The sequence below is a fragment of the Sus scrofa genome, chromosome 13 (assembly GCF_054392235.1).
Source record: "Sus scrofa isolate SSC_HxYL_T2T_F1_AM1 chromosome 13, Sscrofa_HxYL_maternal_Yorkshire_Landrace_v2.0, whole genome shotgun sequence".
Taxonomy (NCBI): Eukaryota; Metazoa; Chordata; class Mammalia; order Artiodactyla; family Suidae; genus Sus; species Sus scrofa.
The window spans coordinates 49,772,046-49,791,023 of NC_139395.1; the positions used below are offsets into that span (position 1 = coordinate 49,772,046).

The 18,978-nt window shown below is 54.8% G+C and overlaps 1 protein-coding gene and 2 long non-coding RNA genes across 10 annotated transcripts; 2 read left to right on the forward strand and 1 right to left on the reverse strand.

Moving 5' to 3' along the window:
- Positions 1 to 3,432: 3,432 nt before the first annotated feature.
- Positions 3,433 to 18,892, reverse strand: ITIH4 (inter-alpha-trypsin inhibitor heavy chain 4). 8 transcript variants are annotated; one of them, NM_001434941.1, is given in 24 exon segments: positions 3,433 to 3,657; positions 4,096 to 4,192; positions 4,314 to 4,468; positions 5,973 to 6,147; positions 7,241 to 7,357; positions 7,444 to 7,467; positions 7,677 to 7,718; positions 8,240 to 8,326; positions 8,607 to 8,660; positions 8,815 to 8,868; positions 9,154 to 9,180; positions 9,481 to 9,635; positions 9,870 to 10,009; positions 11,556 to 11,741; positions 11,833 to 12,014; positions 12,197 to 12,322; positions 12,415 to 12,583; positions 12,841 to 12,957; positions 13,609 to 13,737; positions 14,233 to 14,343; positions 14,473 to 14,635; positions 14,777 to 14,881; positions 17,374 to 17,534; positions 18,744 to 18,892. In NM_001434941.1, coding segments are annotated over 24 exon segments (2,736 nt in total). In that variant the 5' UTR covers positions 18,834 to 18,892; the 3' UTR covers positions 3,433 to 3,587.
- On the forward strand, positions 8,619 to 10,443 carry LOC146397339 (uncharacterized). The gene is made up of 2 exons (XR_014823259.1): positions 8,619 to 8,716; positions 9,789 to 10,443. It is a non-coding gene; the product is annotated as an uncharacterized LOC146397339 (long non-coding RNA).
- On the forward strand, positions 11,816 to 15,083 carry LOC146397340 (uncharacterized). The gene is made up of 2 exons (XR_014823256.1): positions 11,816 to 12,039; positions 13,493 to 15,083. It is a non-coding gene; the product is annotated as an uncharacterized LOC146397340 (long non-coding RNA).
- Positions 18,893 to 18,978: the final 86 nt, after the last annotated feature.

Genomic DNA, 18,978 nt, shown 5'->3' on the forward strand with positions numbered 1-18,978 from the left:
AAGGACTGACTGCGTTTCAGAGCTCAGGAGGGTCAGAGGAAAAGACAGGGGTCACAGCTCATGAGCTCCCATCAGGACCTTCAGGCCTGAAGATCCTTCTGAGTCAGGAGCAGAGAGTGCTCCAGGGCAGACCCCAGCGTGCAGCTCACTGTGCATGCCATCCATCCCACCATCCTCTGATTGTCTGGCCATCCATCTGCACACTCACCTACCCTCCCCCTGCCACTAGCCATCCATTCATCAGGAAACACAGCATTCTGGGGCACACCACTTAGTAACCCTGTTCCTGTTGGCATGGTTGCCCAAGTTTGCTTTCAGATGGGCTGGGAACCTCTGGGATGCTCCAATCACCCTCGTGGTGACCACCTGCCCCACCCGCACAATAAGTCCTGGAAGGGGTGGGAGGCTGGACAGAGGTTTCTAGAGAAGGGGCTCTGAGAGCTCCAAGCCTGGACAGGCCTTCCCCATCTGGACAACTGCAATGCCCCTCCCTGGCCTTCTCCTTTCCAGAGAGCACTTGCTTGCAGAACAGAATGACCATCACTCCCTGCCTGAAATCCTTTAAATGACATTCCCCTCCCCCAGAACTCTTGGGACAAAGACAAAAGTCCTTCGCATGGCCTCTCCTGCTTTCTCAACTTCACACACCAGGTGCTTCCTCTCATTGTCTGGGTTCCAGACATATAAACTGCTTCCAGTTCTGCAAACATAATCCTTCCTTCCCAAGTCCTTTGCCTCTGCTGTTCTCTTTGCCTGCAGGGCTCAGGGCATGCTGGGTGGAGGGTGTCCCATTGAAGGAAGAACTGGGTGGCTTTGCTTGTGGCACAGGAAAACTGAAGGAGGTTGGAGTCAGGGTGGGAAGGGTCTTGAATGTCAGTGAGGGTGGGATGGGATGCGTGGGTCACCAGCAAGTTCTGCTACTTCCCGGTGCAGGGGCCCCTCTGCCTGAGCCAGGACAGGATTGCCCAGGACCCGTGTGGGCCTGGGGCCTGGAGAGGACACTGGGGAGGGCAGTCCAGGAGGAAACATCCATCACCAAAGGAGCCCCTCGGGCAGCTAGGTGAGGCTCCTGGTGGACTGGTGGCTGTTACAGCTCTAGGGAGAGGGCCATGCAAGGCACAGCTCCCTACTGAACACAGCAGAGCTCAGGGACACCCTAAAGTGGGCTGACCCTGCCGCCCATTCAGTTCCACACTGGCTGAAGAGCCACGTAGCTCTAAAAGAATCATCTTGAGGTCAGTTTTCACATCTATGAAATGGGGAGAAGGATCCTGCTAGATGGAGTGTGTGGAAGAGGTATCAGCATGGTGGTTTCTGGTCCTTCTGAGGCGCCTGTCTCTGTCCTGCTGCCCCAGCTAGCAGCCAAGCCCAGCAGGTTGGGAGAAAGGCAGGGGGACACCCCAGCCCCAATTCTGCCCCCTCTCCCAACAAGCAGTCAGGGAGGCCCTCTGCACAGGCCTAGGCTAAGGGAGTCCCCAACCTCTTCCCAGGCTCACATCATCCTGGCCGTGCCTGGCCCTGCCTACAGCCTCTGATGGCTCCTGTGCTTTCAAGATAGAAGCCGAGCTCCATGGGGAGGCACATGCAACTGGTGTTGGCCTGGGCCTGCTTCCCTTCACCTTCCTGAACTCAGTGCAGTGTCCTGGCTCTAAGCCTGCTGTCCTTGTCCTCTTTTTCCATTGGGCTAACTTTATTCTGCAAAACTCAACTCCAACCCAATCCCAACCATGCCACTTTCAGGAAGCCTTCTTTGATAATCTCCAGGTTGGGCAAGATGTCTCCCTCTGGGCTCCTTACGGCACCCACCACTCTCTGGGTGGTGGCTGTCACAGTGGGTGCTGCGTCTGTCATGGTGCCCAATGTTCATGCAGCACTCAGCACAGGGCCTGGCCCAGATAGGTGCTGGAAAGCACACAGTGAACCAAACAGGGAAGGGCATGGACCTACTTCTAATTGTTCACAGAGAACGCATGCCCTTCAGGTGCTGGCTGGGCTGGAAAATCACCCATGACCCCTCGGTTGTGGCACAGGTCCAGAGGTCAGAGCTGGCCCCATAGCAAGTCCAGCAGGGCCCTGGAGGCAGATCCCTTGTCCCGCTGAGCTCTTGTCTGAGTCCCTCTGAGCGACCTTCACAGAGGGACTCAGCTTGAGACCCCTGCCTGCCACCCAGCCTTGATGCAGAGGCAGCAGTGCAGGAAAGTGCGTTCCGGTGTCATTGCTAAACCTGCTCCCCTCTAGCCTTCTAGAAAGACTCACTCAGCAAACGCCGTGTAGCTCAAGAACTGAGCAAAGAATGTCTTCCCTGATCTGGTTTCTTCCCTCTAGGCAAGCAAATGAACTCATTTTCAGGAAGCTTCCCTTGCTGTCAGGAAGCTCAGAGCAAAGCTTTTTGCTGCTTCAGCTTCCTTGATCCTGGTGTCTCTGATTTAACTCTCTTCCTTGGGTCTTCTCTCGTATTTTCATTCTCATAGGTTTTGGTTTTATTCTTCTGACACTCTTTTATTTGTAGGCCAAAGACTTGTGTCATTTTTGAAGAGGTAGGGGGAATAATTATAAATGTTTTTAAAGGATGCTTCGCCTGTGTAGGAACTGGGTAGAATCTGTGGGGTGCCTAACCCTGGGGCAGGGACAGCAGAGGAGACCAATAGCCCATGTTCCTGGGAGCACACCTTTGCTTCCCTCCTGGGCTAAGGCCTCACTTCTGTCTCCTTTGTCTTCCACTGCCAGCTTCTTTGCAAGGGCTGTTCCACAGCACAGGGGTGAAAATCAAATTGTGCCTTGCAAATCACATTGCAAAAAGCTTGCTGAGAATGTTGGGGAGATGGCCTATAACAAATTCTACCTGGTTACTCTTTCTTTTTCTTTCTTTCTTTCTTTTTTTTAGGGCTGTATCTGCAGCATATGGAAGTTTCCAGGATAGGGGTCAAACTGGAGCTGCAGCTCCCAGCCACAGCCACAGCCAAAGCAACTCAGGATCTGAGCAGCATCTGTGACCCACACCAAGCTCAGAGCAACACTGGATTCTTAACCTACTGAGTGAGGCCAGTGATCCAACCTGCATTCTCATGAATACTAGTCAGATTCATTTCTGCTGCACCACAGCTGGAACTCTTTTTTTTTTTTTTCTCCTATTGAGTCAAAACTGATTTTCATGGGCCTTGTCACACCGTAAAGCAGAATAAACCCTGCTCCCAGCAAATGTTCTCCTGCCCTAGGTCCCCAGCACGAACAACATTTTAACTGGGTACTTTAATCTCTCTAAGTCTGTTTCCCTCCCTATAAAAGGAAGGGATTGGACTGAAAGCTCTCCATGGGCCTTACTGGCCACAGGCCTTTGAGGGCTGATGGTGCAAGATTCTAATGTTACACGACACTCTGTGTAGGCGATTCTGAGACCCTTGGATTTGGCCAGATGGAACCAGAGATGCCCACTCCCTGGGCTCACATCACCTCTCTTTATTTTAATGAGTGAAAATACATCTCCCCATGATGTTCCAGGTCCCACAGGCTGACCTGTGGTTACAGTGTGGCAGCCATCTGCAAAAAGGGGGCAGCATGGGGGGCGGGTGTAACTCCTCCCATCAGAACTACAGCACCACAGTCCAGCAGGAAATCTCTTTTCCCGGGGATCCCTCTTGGTAATCCAGCTTGAGCTCTCTGGAATAGACAGAGAGACAGACAGGTGGTCAGCACATCTCAGGTGTGGTGGGAAGAAAGGGACATAGTTGGGGATAGGAATGTGGAGAGTGGAAGGTTTTGGGGCTCCTTAGAGGTCCCTCCAGCACAGGCTAACAAGGCCTGGCCACCTAAGGGGACCCAGCTGATGTGGTCTCCAGGGTCCAGAGCTCTGAGAATTCAGGGGGGGAGTTTCCTATTGTCCCCAACTGGCCCTAGCGATTTCTGGGCTGGTGTGTTTTCTGTGGGTCTGAGTTGACCATCCTTGTGGGGTCTCTGAGAGCTGAGTCAGAACTGTCTAAGGCAACAATCTGTCACCTTCTTTAGTTCCCAGGCAAGGGACAGAGGAGTAGGGATCCCAGAACCTGGCTCCCTGCCCCCACCCCTGGCTGGGCTCAGTGGCTTGTTGTGCTCAGTCACCTGGTGGCAGAGTGGTCATGTCCCTGGACTGTCACTGTTCGCTTGCTGTCATCTGCTGCTGCTGGGGGTCCCCAGACCACGTCCTGGTAAAACTGGCCTGGGATGCAAATGGCGGGTCAGCAAGGAATACAGACAGAGGGAGGCTGGGCGATATACAGCCTGTTCACAGGCAGAGGTGGCTTCTGAGGATGCCCTGAGCCCCAGTCTGGGCTGCATACCAAAGGTCCCACTGATCTGGCTGGAGAAGTGGTCAGTGTCCCGCAGAAGGAGTCGGAGCCCCTTCCCAGGGCCATCCCAGGACAGCAGGCCGATGGTCACTCTGTTTGGGCTGCTGAGCAGCAGAAGTCCCGCCTTGTCCATGGTTATCTTGAGGCTGTAGGGAAACCCTCATCCTGAGCAGGAATGGAGGCATGAAGATGCCTGCAGGGGTCCTGGGCAGTGTGGTGACAGTGGGCAGTGGCTGCCCTCCTGCCCTCCAGATCTCCTAGTGTGGCCTTCCGTGGATATCCCTTAAATCTGGGCCTCATGGAGTTCCCACTGTGGCAGAGCAGGCTGAGGATCCAGCATTGTCTCTGCAGCAGTGAGGGTTTGATTCCCAGCCTAGTGCAGTGGGTTAAGGATATGGCATAGGTTACAGCTGTGGCTTAGATTCGATCCCTGGCCCAGGAACTTCCATATGCCATGGCCAAAAAAATGAAATAAAAAATAAAAATGAATAAATTAAAAAAAAATCTGGGCTTCAGTTTTCTCAGTCAACTGGGACCAGTGTTAATAACTTACTGTTACCTGGTTATCCCATCACTATTTATAAAGTAAAATAATGGTTCCTCTCCTTCTGGTTTTCTCAGATTTTGTTTCTCATGAATTAGTTTTATATGACTTAAGAGTTCTTGGATATATTTCCTCTGTCCCTTTGGTTTTCATGGCTAGTGCCACTTTTTTCTGATTATTGTTTAATCGTGTGTTTTAAAGCCAAAAAGGGCAAGTCCATCTCATTCTATCCCCTCCTTTTTTACTTAAAACAATCCTTGAAACGCTTACTGGTTTGGTTTTCTTAGGAACATTAGACACTTTTAAGTATGCTATATAAAGCCCTGCTGTTACACTGAGGTCATTTTCAATGGAACCGCCCTAAACATACACTAGTTGTTGGCACAGTTCGATGTAAGTCAGGGTCCATTTCTCTTTACATGTATTTTCAGTGGGTCGTGAACGCATGGGGACTTTCCATCACCATGACTGACAGGAATGCCTTATTCCGTTTCCTAGTGTGCTTGTCCAAGGCACAGAAATGCTAGTGATCTTTGTGTATCTATCAGAGAACAGGAAAGTTTAAGATCTTTTATGAAACTGGGAGCTTTTCGGGTGAGCCCTCAGGTTCACCAGGGGCGCACTCACATATCAAGTGGAAACCAGTTTCTGCGGAGGGGCTGGGTGAGAGGGAGCAGACAGGGCTCTCTGCGCAGGCTAGGGGCTTGGAAGGCACTGCTCCTAGAGGGTACACTGTCTATGGGCAAAGTGCTCCCTGACCACATTCTCTCATTGGACTGTCCCCTCTGTCCTCTGACTCAGGGCTGGGATTATCCCTAGTTAGGTGCGACAGGGGCTAAGCATCCTGCCTAGCGTCACTTAGGATTAGCGGCAGAGCAGCCCTAAACCGCACAGTCCCCTGCATAGGACAGTGGCTTGGGTTAGGTGTGAGGGCAGCCATGGAGGGCACCCTCCAGAGCAGGAGGGAATCTGCATCTCTGCCCCACCTGTGGGTATAGCCCACTGCAGAGGACTAGTGCACAGCCACCCTCTCCCCAGGCCTGTGGCGTCCTGGCACCAGCTAATACGGTGTGAGGGTCATGATCAGCCCCCAGCCTGTGGCTTACCCGGGCATCACTGAGTAGAGTGTTTCCTTCCACTTGTACGCAGAGCTTTGGCGGTTCCGAATCACTACTATGTGCTCCAGGGATGCACGAACCTGCAGTGGCGGGTGCTTGAAGGTCACTTCAATCCATGAGAAGCGGGCCTTCTCCCTCTCATAGTGGCCAGTCACTTCAACCCCTGAGAGAGTCAGGAGCAGAGAGGTCAAAGCTGTGGCCCCGATTAGACACCGGCCTGAACACCAGCCTGAATGTTGTCGCCTGGCAACATCCCCCAGAGCTGCTCTTCATCCCCGGCCTCCTCTCACACTGTGGGCCTGCCTCCCACTCTTTCCACTCATCCCGTGGTTCCCTATGGCTTTGGAGGGGGCCTGAGTCCTTGGGGACTGTCACCTTCCGATAAGCCCTCTGGGGAGGGAGGGCTCATGTGAAGTCAGTAATTGTGCATAAAACCCCTTGTGCATGTCGGGCCCTGCACTGGGCGCCTTGGCCAAGAGCGAGATGGAAGATTGGTGGTCCTCAGCCTTGGGGAGCAAACAGACTCTGGCCCTGGCATGACAAAGCGGGAGACATCGTGGGTCTGGGGGGAGTGAGGGGCTGTAGATGTGGGTTGACTTGGAGTGGATCTGCAGGTGTGGTGAGAGAATCCTGAGTGCTGTGTGTCCCCACGTCTAACCTGCCAGCTCAACCCAACCAGGAAGACTCTTCTGGGGACTAGGGGGCAGGTCTGGCCAGCAGACTGACCTCCTCCCACCATCTGTCTCCTCCACACCCTCTACCGACCCAGTGGCCTCCCTCAGGGCTCTGTGCTTCTGCCTACCCCTTCCTGGGCCTCGTGGACCTCCCCAGGTCTGCCAAGGCCCAGTCACCCCCATATGACCATGTGTGGCCTCCTCTGACCCTCAGACAGCTCATCTCCTCTGGGCTCATCTCCATGGCTCTCTGGTCACTGAATACAGGCTACTGTGCTGCCATGTGCCCCCGTCTGTCTCCCCACCCCTGAAGTATGGCAGTGCCGGGGGGCAAGCCCACATTTGATCCTCCTGTGGTTCAGGCCACCCAGGCCTGTGTATGTGGTGCCCAGGGAAAGGTCTGGGAGCAGATGTATGTGTGCAAGTGTTGGTGCTCAGGGGTGTGGACATGCCACCATCTGGGATGAAGTTTGCCTATAAGTCTCTGCGAGCGGGTGTCCCACGGTTGTCTCTGGGGTGGGAAGCTGGGGGTGCGTGGCGTCCGGGTCTCTCTGGATGGATGACTGAGTGTGCCCCTCTCACCTTGGCCAGGGTCTGAGAGCAGCTTCACTGGGCCCTGGGAGTGCTTGAGGTCCACACAGAGCTGGTCCACGCTCTGCCCAGGCAGTGGCAAGATGACGGAAGGAGCCTGGATGCGGGCTGGGACAACAGGGATTGTTCTGGGGGCAGGAAGAGCAGGCTGGGGGCGAGGACTGCGAGGGGGGCTGAGGGGGGCTGGCACTTACCAGGGGGTGGAGGTATCGTGGCTCCTTGAAAGAAAGAAAAAGTCTGAGTTTGGGCAGCCATTTCCGGGGGGTCAGGGAATGTGGAGGAATGGACTAGCGGATGGGTGGAGCGGGGCTCCCTCTCCATCGAGAAACTCATGTGATAGGTTTGTACAGCTCCCCGGGCTCTTTCCTCCCAGGGTCTTCCTGCTACAGGGCCAGAATCTACTACAGGGGCTCTGGTCTGGCGGTACCTATGATTCTTGAATCCATGTCATGTGACGTTTCATCAGGAACTGGATTAGGTGGCATTAGTGCAGGAATAGCCAGAAACAAAAGGGAGAAGGCAGTCAGGACTCAAAGCAATTGGCATGCTCTCCAGCCATCACTGCCACCAGCTACCTACCAAGTTGCAACCCAACCCTTGCTACACCAACATCCAATCTAGGAGAGCCTTTGCAAAGAGATTTTTCAACCAGAAGAGCATGGTCTTAGGGGAAACGCTTAGGGAGGGTCCAGCCTGGTTCCGTGGCTACGTCCGAGTCCAGATTTGAAGAACAGAAACAGCTGGAGGGACTATCTTGGCTTTGGGAATGGAGGAAGGTTTCCCTTTCTAGCACGCTCCATCCTGAGCCAGCCTCCAGAGAGTAACAAATCCAATTCAGTGAAAATAAAGGACACATTACTTAACGTCATGCCTGACAGCAGCTCTCCCTGCCCTGTGCCTAGCCCTGTGCTTGGTATTTATCTTCTCCAACTCTAAGGGCGGGTTCATCCTGAGGAAACGAGGCCCTCAGGGGGTCAGAAAGTGGCTTACCGGATAGCACCTCTGGCAGCACCCGGTCCAAGGTTATACGGGAAAACGGATGAGAAAAACGAGTAGGCTGAAGAGGTCCGGGGGGTCCTAATCTCGGTGGGAGGTAGGACATTTTCTCAAAACCTTGGGCTTTGGAGAAGGTGACACACGCAGTCTTCCCTCAAACAGTGTCATGGGTCCCCAAAGCCAGGGCCCTGGGACCCACCCCAGGAGAGCAACGTGGAGAAGGTGGATGGTTCCCCTCCCCACACCCATTACTCTGGGAGAAATTCAAGCCTGGAGCGACAGACCCCTCTTCAACTCCTCCCTGCTGGAGCAGTGGCTTTTCTCCCCACCCCACTCCCAGTTCTAGTGCCCCTCAAACTACCTTGTCCTTTCCAGCCTCTTCTGTGAGAAAAAACAGGGTCTACACTGCTGCCTCCTATTCAGATACAATGGGATTTGAGGCCCAGCCCCGCCACCAGCCAGGCAAGCCAAGTAAGTCATTCCCCCAACGGCCAGGGCAGAGCCCAGTCTGTGGCCAGGGTCAAGGTTCTATAAGTATCCCCTCCCTCCACCCTCTCCTCTTTTGCTACCTGTTAGTCTGGATGTTCTGTCTCCCACAGAATGAAATTGAAAGGAAGAGTGACCTGGAAATCAGAGAGATCTGAGTTTGCTTCTTGGTGGCACGTTTCTGGAGCCCCCAGGGGAATGGGGGCCGTGTCCTTCATGCCCAGGACAGGGTCTGAGTGGCAGCCAATATGTGGATGAACAGGCAATTAAATGCACCAGCGTGCTTGGGCAGGGGACACCCCTTCCTGAACAGGACTGAGCTGGAGAGGCCCTGGCCAGTGACCTCACAGTGACTGTACTATAGGCCCTGTGTCAGCCAGTAGTCACCCTAAGGCCAGCCTTAGGGGGTATTAGGCCCTTACCTGAGTGGGTGTTCCCCTGTCGGTTTCCTGGATAAAACAAAAAGAGAGGAAAAGGGGAGAGATACGCTTGTCAAGGTGGTTTTGATAAATGTGAAGCACTTCTACTTAAACCTTGCTTCCTTCCAACCCCAGCATTACACAGATGCAGTGAACTTGGGGCAGGGGGAAGGGGGCAGGAGACTTGGCCTCACTTAATCTCATCAATGAAATGGGATGTCTCTCTTGGGGCTCCTGGGCTTCTGTGGGTGGCAGGGGTGGGGTCTTGGTCGAGATGTTGACCAAGGGGCTGGGGAGAAGGCTGGGTCAAAACTCTGCTACCACACCCACCATTTTCCACGGGCTTCTCAGCAACCTGAGACTGTTCTTGGCCTTCAGGTTTGGTGATCACCATAGATGTGAGAGGGGTGACAAAGCTGTAGTTGAGTGACAAGCTCAGGGCTCGGGCTTCAAGGGCCTTCTTCTCAGCATCTGACGCAGAGACTCTGCAGGTGGAGGACACCAGTGGCTCAGCAGGTTCCTGGGTGGCCAGGCAGAGTTTCCCTCCCTTGCAGACCCTTCCAGGCGGGGAGCTGGGGGCTCCCACTGGGAGTCTGGAGCTCAGACACGATACCACCACCCCCTGTCTCCATGCCTAGGAGATGCCTGTGCCAGCTGTGGGGAAGTGCCCAGGCTGCGTGTGGCCGCCCCAGTGGGCCCTCAAGGTTGTGTGCACCCACGTTTGCGCCAACAGTTGCTGGATGGTCAGGTATGCCCAGAGTCTCTCCATGAAGCTGTGGAAGATGTACTTGGGGCTCAGGAACTCCGCCTCCTGCTCTGCTACCCTGGACTCCATTACGAAGGTGACATTCTCCATGTGCTGGAACAAAGGGCCCAGCCAGGGCAGGAGCGGTGAGGGTGTGACATCTGTACCTGGCCTGGCACTGCCCAACACTTACCTGGTTGGAGCAGCACTGGCTGCAAATGACCATGTTTCCTTGGGTAGAGAGGAGGGTAGGGAGGGTGTTCAGGGGTGCGAGGGACTCAGTCACAGAGCCTCCAAGGATGAGAAGGAGGTTAGAGATAAAAGGCAGCAAACTCTCCCAGGTGCAACACAGCATGCACAGAACCAGGAGCTGCCTGAATATTGCCCTCTCTACACACAGAGCTATTTGAGGGTTTTTCTTAAATGAACTTAAAATAGACTAACACTCTTGGCCTTGCTCCAAGTAAAGACATTGTGAAATCTTAGGTCCGGGTTTCGAGTTATTTTTTAAGAACACATTAAAATAAATCCACATTGACTAAAACAAAGACATGTTTGTTTGTGAAGTGCCCCAAGCCACCTGAGGTTCACACTTTGGGAACCCCTGGCCTCCGAGATAACATCAGCAGCTAACCCACATGGGCTGTTCACACTGGGCGAGAACTTAATCCCCACTGCAGCCTTCCAAGGTGGGTATGTGACTTTTTCATTTGTATACAGCAGGAAACTGAGGCACAGGGAAGTTAAGTGCCTTGCCCAAGGTCTCACCTCTGGCACGTGGCAGAGCTGGATTTGAAGCCCAGCAGGGGCAGGCTGGCCACAAGGCATGCCCTGACCAGCATAACGCTTGGCTTCTTCTCCTGAGATGAGGTCCTGGGCGCCCCTGTGCCCTTTCGCCTCGCCCACCTGCTATTCTCCTTATACAGGCTGCCTGCTTGCCACGCAAACCCGGAACATTCCTCCATCCCTCCGCAGTGCAGCCTCTGCCACCCCTTTCTCCTCCTTCAGTCTCAGTGGAGCCTCCTCTGGGAAGACCTCTCCATCTCCAGGCTAGGCTGGGGCTCCCAGTGCTGCTCCCCTGAGTCCCTGGGATTATTCTCAGGGACTTCTCAGCCTGTAGCTCCTTGTTTGTGTGATGATTTACCCATGCTGTCTCTCCCCTGAGGGCAGTGTCCCCAGCACCTAGAGAAGCGCTCTGCTTCTCTTTGGCAATGAGAGGGCCTCCCGTGGTACCGGGGCAGGGAAGGCTGGGCAGGGTGCTGCGTGGTGAGCTGGGCTCTTGATGGAGCTGCAGGGGGCGCCCAGGGCAAACTGCCTGCTCTGCCTGGAGGTCAGACTGCTCATTTGTGAGATGGGAGCAGTCCCTCTGCCCCACTAGTGTGAGGACAGGAGGGGATGCTAAGCACCTGGTGCCCTTGGGAAGAGCAGCAGCACTGACTGACCGCTCAGAGCCCTGGAGCTTTCAGAAAATCACATCAGCTCATCCAGTCTCCACCGAGAGCCATCACAGGGACGCGTGTGATGCTTGAGTGGCAAAGCACACTCTGTAACTTGCTCTAGGTCCCCTGACTGGAGACTGGCAGGGCTGGGGTCTGAACCCAGCCCCTCTGACTGCTTGCCCCAGCTGCCTTTCCCCTCCACAATGACTGGCCCCACCTACCAGTTGCCCCCTGACTTTGGCGGAGAGCACATCGGGGCTCTGGTCCCGGAGCTTCCCGGCCACCACCAACTCAGAGCCTTTGAAGAACAGCCGGAAGTTGTCCTGCGTGACTGCCTCCACGGCATTGCTTGGGTACTCAAAGGCCACCAACCTCAGCAGTGGGTTGGCCACCTCCTGGTAGAAGTCCTGCAGGGTGGGAGGGTGGGGTCATGCAGGCCAGATGGGGGTGTGCCCACCTGTCTGTGCCATCTCTCACCCAGCAGGGGTATGCAGGCACCTCGAGCTGCAGGGCAGAGTCAGAGTCCTCATAGATGCGCCGGGCCAGACCGCCATTCTCCAGTGCCATCTTCTCCAGGAAGGCGTAGCTGACGTCAAAGCCGAAGCCCAGGCAGAAGAGGCTGTGCTGGCCGTCTATGGCTTCCCGAACGTTCTTCTGGATCTTCGAGGGGTTGGTCTCCCCTGTACCCGGCGGTTTGGGAAGGGGGTAAGAAAACAGTGATTTGCTCAATGGGTACTTCTGGAATCTCAGAGCTAGAGGGGCCTCAGAGACCCTTCTCCTGCCCCCAGGTCCCAAAGCAAGCCAGGCGGAGCCAAGCTGCTCCCTCTGGGCACATGCCCTGGAGCTGCTAGCAGTGCCTCACCCACAGTGGGGTCACCATCGGTGAGGAGGATGATGAGGGTAACGCTCCTCGCGGGCAGCAGCTCCTCCCGGTTGGCTCTTTCCAGCAGCTGCACGGCCATCAGCATCGCATCATTTATATTGGTCCCTGATGGGCACATGGTCTCAGGGTGGCTTCCAGCTGGGTGCCCCAGGCTGGGCTAAGTGCCCTGGAAGCCCAGACCACGCAGGGCAGCTTACCTCCCTGGGCATGGATTTCGGCAGCATAGCTCTTGGCTTCCTCCACGTTCTCAGCTGAGGCTGGCAACAGCCCCTTCTTCCACTGGGTGGCTTCCCCACTGAAGCTGACAAGGTTGAACTGGTCGCGGGAGCCGAGGTCACCCAGGATCTTAATTAGGGCTTCCCGGGTCTGGTCAGGGGAAGGGGACAGAAGGTGGGTGTCTCAGTGGGGACTCCCTGGGGGCTCATGTGCCCTTGGGCTGCGCCCCTGGATTCACATCTGGAGTGGGGACACTGTGAATGCTCTAGAGGCAGGAGCTGCCCCATACTCTGACCAACCTTGATCCCTGGGAGCCCTCTACCTAGGAAGATGGGAGGAGAGCAGGTCTGCCTGCTGGACCAGAGCCTGCCAGCTTTCAGGACCCTGCCCTGGCCCACAGAACCCACCTGCTGGATTTTCCTGCCCCTCATGGAGCCGCTCGTGTCAATGACAAAGATCACGTTCTTGGGTATTGCAGACAGACCCTCCGGGGCAAAGTAATGCACAAAGTAGCCATTCTCGATCTGTGACCAGGGGGAGACATACCCAGGCATGAGAACTGCAGCTCTGCCCCGCCCCCAGCCAGGAGGCTCACTCCCAATCCTGGGGTGCCTATGCTCTCTTCATTCCACCCCTTCCATGCCTGTCTAACCTCCCTAAATCCTTGCCAAATTTCAGAGCTCAGTCCAGCCCCTCCCTTGCAGAAGGCTTCCTTGCTACGGCATGGCCCATCAGAACACTATCCCTATTTTATCTAGTATTTGAGGCAGCTTTTACTCAAAGGTTCAGACATAATAAACCATCAAAAGAGTGAAGCTCCAAAAATAAGGTCCATCAAAAGAGTAAAGTGGAGGCAGAACAAAGCAAGAAACTTGTGTGGAAAAAGCTATTGTAATTGAGCATAAAACTGAACTATGCATCTCCTGGCAGTCAAGGCAACAAGGAAAACCCTGCATGGTAGCTCTTCAGCACAGACGAATTTTTTTTTTGCCTCTGAAAGGGAACTGTTTCTGGGACAACACAACTATACTGCCTGTTTTCTGTCTGTGCTATCCCTAGGGCACGCTGATAATTAGGGGTGGCTATTTTGTCGTTTCTTCTACAATACTGAGGCTCAGGCCCTTGAGGGGAGATAGACTTTTTGGTGGCCCAGCTCTTGCCTGAAGCCCACGCACCTGAATGGAACCCCCAGTGACTGTCCGGTTCACATCATAGCGGACGATGAAGTTGCCATCCAGGACTGTTTCCTGCTGCTCTGGGGACTTCTGCTGCTGGGAGAGTGTCGGCTTGAATCGGATGTGAGCCTAGAAAAATAAACGAGCTGAAGTTAGGAGACGCAGCGAGGCCATGACAATGCCACCACTCCTCCCCATCCGAAGAGAGAATTCCAGGAGGCAGCCTCGGGTCAAATTCCAGGGACTTTCTTTCAGGCTGAGCAATTGGACAGACTGCCTCAATTTCGGGGTAGTAGGGGAGTGAATCCCCTGCTCCCAGATCTGTGCAAGTAGAGGCCAGGCTTAGGATGTGTGCAGTCCAGCCAGCTCCTCCTTCCTAACTGGTTCTGGGACTTTCATAATAGTCTTTGCTCCCAATCACAGGGTTCAAACCAGCACCCAATATCCTTCCCTAGGCCTTGCCCTTCCCACCTGCCAAATGACAGCATGGACACAGGAACCTCCCAGGTCCCTCCAGCTCAGAGATTCTGCCCAAGGGTCCCATGCTAGGGAATTCCAGGCCCACAGAGCTAGCCTGAAGACAGGCCCCTTGGAACCCTTACCCACAGACCATAGCAGGCCCACCTTAGTCTTGTTCTGTGATATGGTGAGGGCCTCTGCCAGTTCATTGGTCATAAAGGTGCTCTCTGTCTCCAGAAAGCTGATGCCCTGAGGCTCGAAGATGTGAATGTCCATCTAGAGGGAAGAAGTAGGTCACTGGGAGCTGGGGCTGGCCCTCACAGGAGGCAGAGGGGGAAGTAGGGGCCGCCTTCAGCAGAGCAGGGTCACCTAGGAGACCTGCTAAGAGGAGGTGGCACCAGGTACCTGCAGGTGCTTGACCAGCTGCTGGGGCTGGATTTTCAACAGCAGCTCATACACTCCCAGATGCCGTGCCAGAAGCTCCTCATACACCAGCTCGAAGGTGACCTTGGCAGCAGGAGCCACGCTGACTGCCACCTGGAACTGCTCTGTCTTTCTCCCAGTGGCCCTGGGGGAGGAGGGTATCAGGTCTGCCCCTCAGACCAGGGGGTTATGGCCACTGGAGGCAGGAACAAAGCTAAAGGGCTGAAGGCAAGGGACAGTGTCTACCCGACCCCAAGGGGTCCCCCCCCCACCCCCCTGGGCTCACCTGACAAGGCCAGCACTCTCTCCCCTGGCCACGGCTGCGCTGTACTGCTCCTGGGCTGCAGCCTTCTCCTTGATGTTACCTGGGTAGGTCACACCATCGATGATCCTGGGATATGAGGGAGGAAGTTGCTGAGAGCCTGGCAGGGGAGACCCCCTGTAATCCCATCTCCTCCAGGACTTCGTGTGCTTTTTTAAATTTTTCAATCTTATTGGTGTATAGCTGACTTACAATGTTGTATTAGTTTCAGGTGTACAGCAAGGTGAATTAGTTGTATGTATAAATACATTCATTCTTTTTTCCCCATAAAGGTGTTTTGTTTGTTTTGCCATTTCAGGGCTGCATCTGCAGCACATGAAGGTTCCCAGGTGAGGGGCTGAATCGGAGCTGTAGCTGCCAGCCCACACCACAGCCACAGCAATGCCAGATTCAAGCCACATCTGCGACCTACACCCACAGCTAACAGCAATGCTGGATCCTTAACCCACTGAGTGAGGCCAGGGATCAAACCTGTATGCTCATGGATACTAGTCAGGTTTGTTAACCACTGAGCCATGACGGAAACTCCCCATACAGGTAGTTATTAAAACTCTTGAGTAGATTCTGTGGCATGTGGAAGTTCCCAGGCCAGGGATCAAACCCATGCCACATCATTGATGCAAGCTGGCAGTGACAATGCCAGATCCTTAACCTGCTACATCACGAGAGAACTCCATTTTGTGTGCCTATTGACACAGTGACTCCTAACTTTACCTGAGCCCACCCATTTATTCTGCAGCTACTGTGGATACGACTCTGCGTGGGGCCCTCGTGCAGATGGGGGCTCTGCAGGCCTCCATCTATCCTGGGACATGCACTGTGTCAGTAAACAGGACTTTTACTGAACAACCAGGACCAAGACTGCAGAGAAAGCAGGGCTGAGCTAGGCCCCAGCCTCTCTTCTCCCTTCCTGTCTGGTCCCACCTTCCAACTACCCCTTTCATGCCACAGACTGTGCCCAGACTGGCCAGCCAGCAGCGAGAGCTTTGAGACCCATTTCCCACAGCCCTGGGTCCAGCTGTGCAGGGAAGGCTGAGGAGGGAAGAGATACTGGCTCCCAAGCCAGTGGAGACACGGGCTCAAAGCCTCTGCCCCCCCTCCTCTGCAGCTTCCCCTTTTTCCCACCAACACTGGTCAGGCCACTCTGGAGAGAAGTTGGCTTCTGGAAAAGGAGGTTTTGGACAACTTGGTCCCTTGGGGTGAGGACATAATCCTGGTGGCCATTTTGGGGGAGACTGAGAGAGAACTGACTGGGCTGTTCTTCTGGAAGGAAAATGAATCCCCCAGAAGCTCCTCATGGAGGCAAACATAAGCCTGCTCCACCTGGGACTGCTGTGAAAGGGTGAGAGTGTACAGGGGTTGCTGGGAGAGGGCAGCCAGGGCGTTAGGATCAAGTGTCCCTCCTCCCCACCGTCCTGGTCACAATTTAACTCTGGACTAGGGATGGAGCTGGTGCTGGGCCATAGGGCTCCTCCTCGTAAATGCCCAGTTGGGGTCCCCTGCCCCCTGCTTCCCTTTCATGCAGCAATAGGAGCGGGGCTCAGAAAGGAGTGCAAGTCCTGGGCCCTCAGATGTGACAGGATAGAAGCTTGCCAGTCATGGCACCTACACGGGAGGCAGGGGGCAGCCTGCAAAGCCCATGCTGCAAGTTGGGCAGTGTAGATCTGGCTCCAGGGTTAGGAAAAGCAGGGCTGTTTGGGGGTGGGGTGGGTAGAGAGATAAGAAAGAGCCAACCACAGGGACCTTGCCCCCACCACAGGTTTCCAAAAGTCTCAGGGTGTGCTGGGGCCTCCTCCTGAAACACTTGCTCTCTGCCTCATCACCCATCACCCTCCCTGAGTTTCCGACATCCGCCTTTCTCAACCACAGCCTCTCCTGTGGGGCCAGGGACAGACAGAGTTCTCTTGCATTTAGCAAATATTGCAAAACTGAGTTGGGAAGGGGGTGGGAGGACAGTAGAGGACGTGGTGAGTATCACAGGGTCCAGGCAAACTCCAGGGAACTCCCAGTGCAGCCTCTGACCCAGAACAGACCCACCTCAGTGGTATCCCAGTTGAGGGTGGAGGACCAGTCTGCCATAGAACTTCTGTGACAAGAAGGTGGTCCCTCTCTCCTTGAGGCAGTGCTTCGTTGCAGGGCAGCCCAAGGGCTAGGAAATGTTCTGTATTCTGAGCTGGAATCTGCCTTTTGGTGACTCCCTCCTACCTAGTCTTGGCCTCAGGAGGCCCCAAGTCTGTACTTCTCAAAGGTGAAGACACAAAGATGCCATGATTCTCCACCTGCCACCCAAGCAGCCTGAGGGATAATGGATGGATGAAGAGAAGGAGAGATGGATGGCAGGAGGGATGCAGCAGGGGCGGGGTGGGGGCATCTCTGACAATGCAAGACGTTCCTGGCTTAAGCCTGTGGTCCCTGTATTGCCTACAGGTGGGGCACATCCACCTCAGGCATAGATTCTGGCACACCTCACATCAGAAGAAGGGACTCTCTTCTTGATGGGGCACAGGGGCCATGGCATCACAGGGGAGAGGGGCCAAGGAGGAGGGCAGGAGGGCACCTACATGGAGAAGTTGGTGATGAAAGCCTTCTTGGGCAGCTCCATCTGGAAGGTGGCCTCCTGCACAGCACTGCCCTTGTTGACCACTCGGCTGGTAACGACTGTGTGGGCAAATCGGGACGAGACCTTGGAGTCCACGGTGAGACTGTAGATGTTGATGTCATTCTGGACCAGTGAAGGAGGAATGGTTTGATTGTTCCAACTGCTCTTCAAGAGTGGGTCTCATCCTTAGTCCCAGACCAAGCCCTGGCCCCCAACCTAGCCACTGATCAGGTCTCAGGCCAAATCCCATGAAGTATTTCAAATGTGAACCTTGGTCTCAAATCAGAGGCAGATGTGTGCTTCCTTCCCCACCTGACAGGGCCACGGGGCAAGGGCCCATCTGTCTTGTTCAGTGGGGGCCTTTGTGCCCTTTGGAGAACAAGCAGGTAAGGGGTGGGGAGTGGAGTCTGAGCACCAGCGTATCTGGGAGGGACTCACTTATCCCTGGGGCAGAGGTGAGCAGCAGAGGGCCCTGCCTGATCAAGGAGCTTCCATGCCATCTTAGCTTTGCCCAGTGAAAATGCAGTGAACAAGTCCTTTGGGGAAAAGAGCTCCTGCCAGCCTCCCCCCAGGAACCTGCAGGAGCTGGGAGAATTGGAGATAAGTAGGGTCCATCTCTAGGGCTGGGCATCTTCTACACTGCCGCCATTCCCCCCACAGCCACAGGGCCTCCCTGATGTTCTGTCCCTCCCCACAAGGCACTCCCCAGGCCTGTGTGCTTCACCTGAGGTCTGCGGTCTCCAAGGAAGAGCAAGTGCACACAGGCAGAGTCTACACAGCTCCTGCCTGGCTGCATACGGCACGCTTGTGCTTAGCACCGAGGTGCGTGGTGGCCCACTGGCTTGTTGACATGTGAGTATCTGCTCTGTGCCAGGCGCTGTACTCAGCACTTTATAGCACTAGAAGGTCCACCTTTGCCACAAACCTTGGACCAGCTCTATGATCAACTTGTTCTCAATGAGGAAATGGAAGCAGAGAAAGCATCAATAACTTCCATGAGGTCACACAGCCAGAGAGCTAAGAGAGAAGCCTGAGGCCCATTCCTATCCACCTCTCCCCTCCAGGGCAACTCGCTAGACTGCACCTCCTGCCCTTGAACTGGAAATAACAGGATCACCGCTTCAAGTAAATGCAGGACTCTTCATAGTGAGAGTCCTAAGAATGCTGCCTGGCGGATGGGCAGCATCACTTCTCTGTACACACACAATGACTTGTGCTCATTTGCACTTACACACTTGCACACACTGAGGCTCTCCTCCCCTTCACCCACACACAAGCTGGCCCCACTCACACTCGGGTGCACACACAGAGGCGCCTACGGACGCCCTCTACCTTGTGGGCCGTGGTGCTCTGAAGGACAGCCAGCAGCAAGGGCAGGACCAGCAGAAGGCCGTAGGCACCAGTAGGGGAGAGGGTCTTCATTTTGGCTCCTCTGCCTGTCAGGCTGGCTTCTGAACTTAAGAAGAAGCGTGGAATGAATTAGTAACTTGCCTGCTGCCCCGCCCCTGTGGGGGCAGGTTCTGGGAAATTGGGATCTGCACGCCAAAAACCCCAGCGGCTCAGATAA